Source organism: Trichechus manatus, unplaced genomic scaffold (genome assembly GCF_000243295.1).
Source record: "Trichechus manatus latirostris isolate Lorelei unplaced genomic scaffold, TriManLat1.0 scaffold00206, whole genome shotgun sequence".
Classification (NCBI taxonomy): domain Eukaryota; kingdom Metazoa; phylum Chordata; class Mammalia; order Sirenia; family Trichechidae; genus Trichechus; species Trichechus manatus.
In genome coordinates this window covers 2,682,439-2,692,852 of record NW_004444142.1, presented here as the reverse complement: position 1 = coordinate 2,692,852, position 10,414 = coordinate 2,682,439, and the positions used below count along the sequence as shown (strand labels likewise).

Sequence of the window (10,414 nt, the reverse complement as noted above, 5' to 3'; positions counted from 1 at the left end):
CTACTGATTATTAAGCTATTATAAAAAGATTATTAAAATTATATCATTTGAATCTTGACTGCTTTTTAGGATGTATCCATAAATATCATAACTTCTATGTGATCTTTATATTTCTCCTCAAACATATATTAAACTTTATCTGAATTAATTAATTAGTCAAACTTTCTAATGGAAACTAAGCCTGACTTGGCTGAATGGTTTGACGATACTGAAGAGTGGCTTCAATAACTATGTCATATGGCAGAAATCCTCCATAGACTGAATGCACTGAGCTTGCAGCTCCAAGGTTTTGGAAAAAAAACTGTATGTATTTAATATTTATAATTAATATTTTAAATATTAAGATAAATGTGAAATTCAAACTTGACATACTGAAAATAAAATTCATATTCAAATGTGACAAAATAAAAAGCATTCTGTCAAAAAATAGTGCAGCAGCAAAGGTATAATGAAATCAACACCTTTCCCCCAACCCTTGAGCACATCGGCATCTCTAAGTGACAGAGTGAGGGGTAGAGTTGACAGCCATATGTTAAGCCTTGGTAAAAGGCTTTCAGTATTCTTCCCAGAAACTGAGAAAGGGAATGACTCCAATCATCAGGATCAGGGAGCAGATCCTTTTGCCAAGTCTGTGGTTTCCAATTATTTGCTTTCAATAAAATTGAAGGAAGATCTAATCAAGTTGACAGCTTATAGATCATTAAAAAGAATTTTTAAGGACAGATCATTCACATTTTTGGCATAGAACTCTAAAGCAGTTCAAAGAATTAAGTGACCTTGCTTTAGTGAACTCCTCCCATTTCCATATACTTATTTATGCGAGCAAGGCTCTAGTCATACATCTATAAAAATAAAAAATAGAATTAAGGCTAAACCCACTCATGATATATCAACTATTTTTTTTATAAGTACTCCATCATGTCATTAAAAGATGTATTTTCAATAGTTAACACAAAAAGTAAAATTTTATTAAAATTTATACCATTATGTTGATTTGATCAACAGTGTATTAATAATTGATCAACTGAGACCAATAATATCTTAGGAGTTTTAACACTTAGAGCCTTATAATCACAGGACATAAGATTAAAAATGTGAAAGTGTATTATTTTTTTGTTTCAGATAAACATAACAGAGTGATCACTAACAGACTAAGCATTAAAAACATTACATTAGTATACAATTCTGTGGGAAAGGAAGACTGGAAATATAAGTTCACGGAGAAAAGGAAAATATACTATTTTCAATTAAAGAACTTGTTCATGTATTTTTTAAAAATTAAGAATTATGGGGATCAAATTATTTTGGCACTTAGATTCCACTGGACATAATTAAGAGTAATTTAATCATTCATTCATTTTAAATGTTAATATTTAAAATATGCTGGAATTTAGGTCCTTTGAAATTTATGATGAAAAATTTTAAATAGCAACTTAAAAATGTGCAAGGGAGTACACTGTTTCTCAAAATTCTTTTGAGAGTACGCAAGCAAAATTTTAGACTATGAGTCTAGAGAATGTTAGATGCATTACAAAGGTGTTAAGAATCAGAAATAAGCTTGTTAGTAGCAAACATCTTAATTCATTCTCAAAATAATTAAGAAACAATAGAATTTGGCTGAAGATGGGCAGACAGTTTATTAAACAAGGAGTTATCAATGGAAGCAGTACTGCATTTCCGTTTTCATGAGTCTGTCTTTAGCTTAATATTCTGAATATAATCATATGGATACTGGTATGCGTGTGGGCTGGAAGATGAGAGATAGAAGGCCAGTCTTCCTTAATACCGCAAAACCGCCTCATGACTCAGCGGCCTAAAATCTGAGCAAATGTCAAAGAGTCTATTTTCTATAAAAAAGCAGATGCTTCCCCCAAGTCAGTTATGTTATTCAAACATTTGTTCTGAAGTCACACTCACCTGTTTAATGCCCAGTCCTTTCTCATGCATATATCCCAGATTAAACATAGCTTGTGCACTGTGTTGCTGCTCAGATGCTAGACGGTAATGAATAAATGCAGTCTCATAATCGACATCAGTGCCAAATCCATAGAAATGGTAGTCTCCAAGCTTAATTCTAGCCACAGTATAGCCTTAAACAAAAGTTAAATAAAAAACTGCCAATAAATAAAGTGTGCTTAAAATTAAAATTGTTATTTCTCTTCCTGCTAATATGCTTACATAAAACAAAGAATTTTAGTTTTTAGATACAACTTTATAAACAAACCCCTCAGACATGCTATCAGTAAAAATTCAAACTAGAAGTGTTGCTCTTTTACAGAGGGCTTTGTAGTAATCAGGGAGAGGTAAAAGAAGGTGGGTGGTCTCCCTATTTCACTAAGAAAAACAAAAACCCACTGCTGTCAAGTTGATTCCGACTCAGCGACCTTATGGGACAGAGGAGAACGGCCCCATAGGGTCTCCAGGGCTGTAATCTTTACGGAAGCAGACTGCCACATCTTCTTCCCATGGAGCAGCTGGTAGTTTTGAACCACCAATCTCTTGGTTAGCAGCCGAGCGCTTAACCACTGTGCCACAAGGGCTCCTTATTTCACCAAAAATACTTTTCAAATGATCATTCTTTGGTTCCATCATGTCTTTTACACTTTAAAATAGTTCAGCTTGGAGAAGAGCTAGGCAGACATTGTTGAAAGGACTATATGTGAGAAAGAAATATTCAAAAGACTGGGGAAACGGTACAGTTCTTTGGGTTTTAGGCTGATATTATATTAAATATTCTACTCAATGCTCATTTTACACTGAATAAGCCTCAAGTTAAAAATCAAAGAATGAACCATCGCATGATATAAATGTCCCGTACAAAGTCTTTGCAATTCCATTTAGAAACACTGGGACCAGAATTTCCATTTCAATGATGAATACCAGCCATAATGCAAGTAAGTTAGGCAACAGTATCCCTGCTTAATTTCAAGGTAATGAATGATATGATTTAATCTTTATGGGAGACAAAAAAACAATATAGAGAGGACCCAGTGAAATGCCTATCCTAGAATTAACGACTCACCTTGAGAGGCGGCTCTGTTCCAATGTAGCAAAGCTCTGGGGTAAGTTTCATTCTCACCTACAATGGTTGCTTCTCCTGTAAGGAAAGAAATGAAATACAAATCAGGCATTTAAGGAAACACACTAGACTTTTAGGCTTCATTTGCAAACTAGGGGGGCTATATGGAGCATAATTGAAACAAAAATTGGAATATAACAAGTATTAAAGAAATATTGACATTTAACAAATACTAGAATAAGATACTGAGTTCTAAAGAATCAATGGATTCAGGATGGCACTATTTCCTGAAACACGTTTTATCTACAGAACCAATAATGAGCCTGATTACTGAGCCATTTCTAGGGAGCTATATACTGTTGGAAAAACAGTGTTTTCTTAGCTACTGTATTTTGCAGACTATATTTACTGACAGCAGTTAATTTTATGATGAAAGCCAAATTTATTTCTACCATCAACTCTAATCGTAACACTAAGTTTGATGGCTTAGAGATCCGAGGGAAAAATAACTTAAGGGGCTGTGTTGTTGTTAAGTTTCATTTGCAACAATAAAGAATGTTTCTCTGTGGCTTTCCGTTTCAACAGGTTAACCTGGAGGGCAGCCTTGTATTCTCAATCTAAGACAGAACTAAAATGAACCTCACTCTGATCGAGAATGAAGGCTGCATTGCTCTGTGCCACCTCATAGCCCTGCTCGGCCAGCAGGAGGTACTGGATCACTGCGGCATTGTAGTCACCATCTTTGTAGCTGTTATAGGCAGCCATGAGCCTCTCAGACCAACGACCTCGTTCACATACATTCTTAAACAACTATGACAAGGGGAAAGAAAATATACAAATGAAAAATAAGCAGCAGAAAGATATGCCAGAAAATCATTTTTGCACTTCGGCTGCAAGAGATTCTTAAGCTTGCTTCTTATATCTCTGGCAGCTTTAATAAATTTGCACAAAAGTTTGAGATATTTATTGAAGCTTTCCACTTAGCTTTTAGAAGTCAACACATTCATAAAAATAATAGGAAACAGTTATACACATTTACTCTGTGCCAGGTACTGTTCTAGGGATTTTTCGTATATTAACTCATTTAATCATTCCAACAGCCCTATGAAAAACCCATTGCCATCGAGCTGATTCCAACTCATAGCAACCCTAAGTATTAACTCACTTAATCCTTCCAACAGCCCTATCAGGGAAGTCCTATTAATAGCCCATTATAAAAGTGAGAAACTAAAGCACAGAGAGGTCTGGAAATTTTTCTAAGCATTTATCAGTGTCATGCTAATGTGCTAGATATGAGAGAGCTAAAGAGGAAAATTGCAGATTAGGAGAATTAGCATCCCCCTTTGTAATATTCATTGAACATATACTTTTTTCGATGGCTCACTATGTATCAGGTATTGTCCCCTTTGCTAGAGATATTGCATACAATATCAGCCCTTATAAACATTGGCTGTAACAGGGAGAGACAAACTAAATAAATAAATACAGTAGTAATACACAGACCCTCAGAGTCTTCTCTGAGTATATTAGTGCCAGGAGGCTGAGTCTATTTCTGCTCTAGAAAAGATCTTGCAAAGATAACGAGAATTAAAAGGGAGACTTTCCTACTGGGCAAATCAATTCCCCTTAGTAAGTCAGTAAAAAAGACCTTACCTCCACTGCAGTGTGACACGATCGCATCACACCTGTGCCACTAGCGTGCATCTGGGCCAGGTTATAGAAAGCCAAGATATGGCCTCCCTGAGAGGCTAAATTAAAATATTTCAAGGCCTGTTTATAATCTCTCTTGACGCCAATGCCATCTGTAAGAAAAACCACATGAAAAGTCAGTAGTTGTCTTAAATAGGGTTTAGTTGAAGCATCAGAGAACCTTTATATATGAAGAATAAAACTTTAAATGCAAGTCAGAATTCTTCCTCCGGAAGGATGGGATTCTGACTAATAACTATAACTTACAATGAAAAACAATGCACGAATCACTGAATTGGGAGAAGAGTAATTGGCCAGAACTGGATGGCTCTCATTTCTCTATCACAGTGCCATCTAGTGGAAAACAGGTTAATTCTGATCTTAGTGTATCCATTACCAACTCCAATGTTACTTACTATAGTACATAGAGCCAAGCTGTAGCTGCCCATCCACCCAGCCTTGTTCAGCAGCTTTCTGGAAATACTTGAGTGCCAGATCATAATTCTGTAGAGAAAGAGGCCACATGACCAGAAAGCTTGAAAGGCTGATATACTCAAATGTTTGGAGATTTCATTCATTAAAAGGTATTAGCAAAACATACAAAATACTCTTGAAAAGACATTAAAAAGACTAATGAAGTCCTAATACATGCCATAACATGGATGAACCTTGAAAATATGCTGAGTAAAGTAAGTCAATCACAAAAAGAAAAATATTGTATGATCTCACTAATATTAAACACATAGAACAGATAAATGTGCAGAGATCAGAGTTTAAAGAGGTTAACGCGGCATAAGGGAAGGAGAAAAAGGGGAATTTTTGTTTAGCTAGCGCTGAGTTTCTGCTGATGGATGGAAAATATGGCAGTGGATGCTGGTGGTGTAATTACATGACTGATGTAACTGGTTTCATTGAATTGTACAAGTGAAAAATGCTGAATTGGCAAATGTTGTGTTACCTATATTTTTACAAAAATAAAAAAAGATTACTTTCTTATTTTTTATAACACGTAGATGGTAATACACTTTAAGTCAAAGGGCAATTAATATTTAAAACTGTAAGAAAAGCAAATAGAGTTTTTGTGAAACAATTTCTATATTAGATCTCAGAAAGCATAAACAACGATGTCAGGAAAACAGACCAGGAATTAAGAAACAGTCATACCTTTTCTGCTAACCAACTAATCCTTTTTAAACTTCAATTTTTCTAGTATTAAATAATAAAAATCATCCCTCCTTATTAGCTCCTTTCCCGTGTAGCTTATCAAACACTACATGATTATTAGATCTCAAATATGTGTTCACAGAGAAAGTTAAAATAAAGATTACTACTGAATTTAGTATCCTAAAATAACTAGGACTCAAAATGAGATAACATTACTGTTTTTTATGTTAGGCAATACCTATAGGTTAGAATCTTAATGATAAGGTTAAGATTAGTTAGCTCTTAGTTTTAGGCGCAACTTAAAAGAACATATTGCCTGGGGACATCATCCAGAGAAGAGAAGAGGGCGTCAATGAGAACCCAGGGACACCCAACATGAGAAAGTAGTACAGAGCAATGAGAAGGAATGGTCAAAGAAAACCAAGAAAGCTTACAGTTGCTGAACCCTAGGAAAGAGAGAGTTCTAGAAGGCAGAAACAAAAAATGTCATTTGGCATTGGCATTTAGGAGGTTACTGGTGACTTATACGGAGCAGTTACACAAGACAGAAGCCTGACTGCTAAAAGTTGAAGAGTGATTGGCTAATACAGTTCATTCTTTGAGGAACTTGGCTTTGTATGAAAGGCTAGAGAGAGGAGAGCTTATAGCCAGAAGGTGGGAGAGAAGAGATGGTAGCTAGAAGGGGTAAAGGGCAGAATGGAAAGCTTTCCCCCTCCTAAATGGGAGAGAGTCAGGCACTTTTGGAGGCCTGAGTGAAGTAAGTAGCAAGGAGATGTTTAAGTCCTGGAGAGATGGGAAGGGCAGGTAGGGTAAAAGACACAGATGGAAGAATGAGAAACAGTCTGACATCCTCAGAAGAAGGTGCCAGAGATGGAACCCTCCTAAAAAGGAAGTTGGGGAGGAGGGGCAGGGTGATGGGTGGTAGTGATTCAAACTCAGAGTCAAAAGGAAAAGATTCAGCTTTGGTTACTACGAAACACCCTCACCTGGGCTGAATGGATGCTACCTAACGAATACCTCCCTGCCTCATGAGCTGACTGCTTTTTAAAGTCAGAATGTTAGCTTGAACACTTACAACTTGAACTCCTCTTCCATAGAGGTAAGCCATTCCAAGCCCACTCTGTCCAACTGGGTTGCCCTGCAAACCAGAGAAATGAGACGAAGGAGAAAAAAGATTCATTCAAAAATAGGCAAGAAAAAATGAATAAAAGAAAAATAGCAAAATAAATCATTTACAAACATTCAAAACATATCTTAGTACTTTACAATTCAAAACAAAACTTTCTCCTTCACATCAGACTAAAAATAATGCTGACTTTTTTAAACATCTGGGAAGCTTCCCACAATTTGCCTGGAAAGAGTAAAGTCCAATTAAGTTTTGTTGACTTACCTCCTGACCATCTGTACCATAAATTCATAATACAAAATTCAACTACTGTATTTCATCTTCTTTTTTAAACTAAAAGTAGGTCGTGTGTGTGTGCGTACTGGAGTAGCAACCCCCATGCCAATAAAAAGGAAGATACCATGGGGTGGAATCAACAACTGGGTAATAACAGCAAAATTGCTATCAGGTGGCAAAGATACTGAAAATTACTGAAGTGCTGTGGAGCAAAGGTAATCATTATTTTGAAAACTAAAAGAGACAAATCTAGAATCTGCCTGAACTCAGAGGGAGAGAACCAACAACATATCTTTAAAAAAGTGTCCCAGTGTTCCTTCAGGAAGCACTCAAGTGACATGGGAACTACAGTCAGATGTAGCTGGCAAAGAGATCAACGTACACGCTGGAGGCATATAGGGTATTAATTAAGCAGGCATCTGCAGTTCTCTGAAGTAAACTTCAGGTCAAAGAAAGTCTAAATTATGTACAAAGATTTTTGTAAAGTACCCAAGTATGTAAGAGTTTAAGCCTCAAGTTGCAATACAAATAGGAGTAGATTACATAATTCCTGATTCCACTACTAAAATCAGTATATTTCCCTGATCAGGATATCTTTCAATTAAATTTACATAGGCTTAATGTTCAACAGTCTTGTCTTTAGTGGGGGGGCGGGGGAGGGGGTATTCGGAAGGTTTTTTCTAGTCAATTCATTCACATAAATCATATTTACATAGGTGCTTTCAACAATTTATGGCAAGAGTTGGTTATGATTAACACTTGGATATATTAAATTTTTATTATAGTTGTTAGGTGCCATTAAGTCGACCTTCAACTCAGAGAGACTCCATGTGACAGAACAGAACTGCCCCATAGGGTTTTCTAGGCTGTAATCTTTATGGGAGTAGAAGGCCAGGTCTTTCTCCTGTGGAGCCACTAAGTGGGTTCGAACTGCCAATCTTTTGGTTAGCAGCCAAGTGCTTAACCATTGTGGCACCAGGGGTCCTTAAAGTAATAGTATATGGTGCATATTTCAACACACTGAGTCATGAAGTCTTACCATGTCAGCAGCTTTCTTAAAGTAGTGAAGAGCTGTCTCATTACTCTGAGGTACAATATCACTTCCCTCTGAATACATCTGGAAAATAGACCCCAACTTCATTAAGAGCTATAATCCTCTCCCCACTTTAAGTTTTCTCCCATCACATCTCATTCTGGATATCTATTTCCAGGATAAGACAAAAGCTGGGTCTTAGGTTCAAGAAAATAACTAAAAGGTTATTTTAAAAGGTTTCAAACACTGAACATTTAGACTACCAGGTATGGAAAATGATAAAGGGCCAAGGAAAGTAGAACAGAACAACCAATCCTGTCTTTATCCATGTACACTGTATGGAAACGACAAATAAGGGAAATAATTTTTTGACATAGAGATACCTAGTAATTTAGAACAAGAACCAAAGGGCTACAATGAAAAGTTCTTAAATACTTAACAAAAACAGCTGGGGGAATACCATTTTCTATGCTGTAATGGTTGGCATGTTTAAACATAAAGCTGCCAGGCCCCAGTTAACAAGTGTGATCACGTGGTAATTAGTGATTAGATTTCCCAATCTGTAAAAACCTCTGTGATATATTTCATCTAAACCTCCTTACCTTAGGATTTGGTTATAGATGAAAATACTCACTGATTTGCACAATGAAAGAAAAAGTTCTGAAATTGTGCTATGATCCATGCAATTGACTCATTAAGTCTATAGACTTAAATATTTTCTTGCTCTAAAAGAGAACTAGATTGAGAAGTAGGTGATGGCTATCATGTTTAGGACAATTAAAAGGTGTGCAGGTATAGTTCAACAAACATTATCAGCTGCCATCGAGTTGATTCTGACTCATGGTGACCCACTGTGTTGCTCCATAGGGTTTTTAAGGGTGTGACCTTTTGGAAGCAGATAGCCAGGCCTTTCTTTCTTCTTCTGAGCAGCCTCTGGGTAGGTTCAAACTGCCAACCTTTTGGTTAGTGGTCAAGTGCTTAACCATTTGTGCCACCTAGGCTTCCTCAACAAATACTAACTGCCTCTATTTACCATGGAAGGAAACAGGCAGCTATGACAGATTTTGCAAAAATAAATAAATAAATAGTACAACATGAAGAATAAACACCTTGTTATTCAATAAAATATACAAAGAATTACAAGCACACACAGTAAAAGCTAATTTTAGTGGAAAATCAACATACTGATGGGCAAATGCTATGTTGCATTTAAGCTGCCTAAGAAAATGCCTGAGAACAGCATTTACCTTAAGATATAATACCCTTGGATTGGAAACTTTATTTCTGATTTATGTTTGGTAAGTTGTAGATCCTGAATACAATATGTGCTTACTATGCAAACACCACCCCTATTATATAATACTTTTGCAGGATGTACAGTACCTTTCCCAAGAAGGCCATAGCATGTGAATTGCCAGCATTTGCCGCTAAATTGAAGTAGTCAAATGCTCTCTGTGAGAAAAGAATTTATGGAAATAATTTCAAAACAGAAATCACTACAACACAGAAGTTTTATCATATAGCACATCAAGGTACCATTTATCTTTAGGTCATTTCATAGTAACAGATGCGAAGATATGTCTTGTGTTCCCTAAACTTAATGAGCCAAGACTTCAGATATTTACAGGTAAAGGGAGCTTCAGGCTGCTTAAAAGACATTTACAGGCAAAGTGAGCTTCAGGCTGCTTAAAAGACATCTAAGAGCAGCTTGACTTCTTTTCTCTACCTTTCTACTGGTAACCTGGCAGAAAAGGAGAAACTAAGTAGTCTTTACAAGGCATAGAACATGTTTTTACAGTCACCTAAAGGAACACATTTTCCTTTTTTGCACTATTTAGAGAAAGATTCATCATTCTACTTAAAAATCACACAACTAAACACCTTGTCTTCAGTATAAATTCATTATCACAAGTCTCAACTGCACTTCCATCTTTGCAAAGGACCTTGGTCCCACTGGTTATTTCTTCTTTCCGTTGCAGATTTAGCCTCTCCCTTTTTCTGACCTCCTCCTCCTCAAACAAATTCTAGTCATCTTCCATTCTTGAAAATAAAACCAAAACCCAAACATATAAGACACATCTCTCCTTTGGACCCCAATTTCCTTCCA

General features: G+C 36.3%; 1 protein-coding gene across 2 annotated transcripts in view; it reads right to left on the bottom strand.

Annotated features, from left to right (window-relative positions):
* Positions 1-10,414, bottom strand: part of SEL1L (SEL1L adaptor subunit of SYVN1 ubiquitin ligase) — a 55,219-nt gene that overhangs the window by 4,102 nt on the left and 40,703 nt on the right. For both annotated transcript variants that reach the window (XM_004388082.3, XM_023742228.1), the window contains 8 exons: positions 9,691-9,759; positions 8,314-8,391; positions 6,948-7,010; positions 5,125-5,212; positions 4,673-4,821; positions 3,664-3,829; positions 3,023-3,097; positions 1,918-2,090 (listed from right to left, as the gene is read on the bottom strand). In XM_004388082.3, the coding sequence (XP_004388139.1) occupies positions 1,918-2,090; positions 3,023-3,097; positions 3,664-3,829; positions 4,673-4,821; positions 5,125-5,212; positions 6,948-7,010; positions 8,314-8,391; positions 9,691-9,759 (861 nt within the window). The remainder of the gene's footprint in view (positions 1-1,917; positions 2,091-3,022; positions 3,098-3,663; positions 3,830-4,672; positions 4,822-5,124; positions 5,213-6,947; positions 7,011-8,313; positions 8,392-9,690; positions 9,760-10,414) is intronic.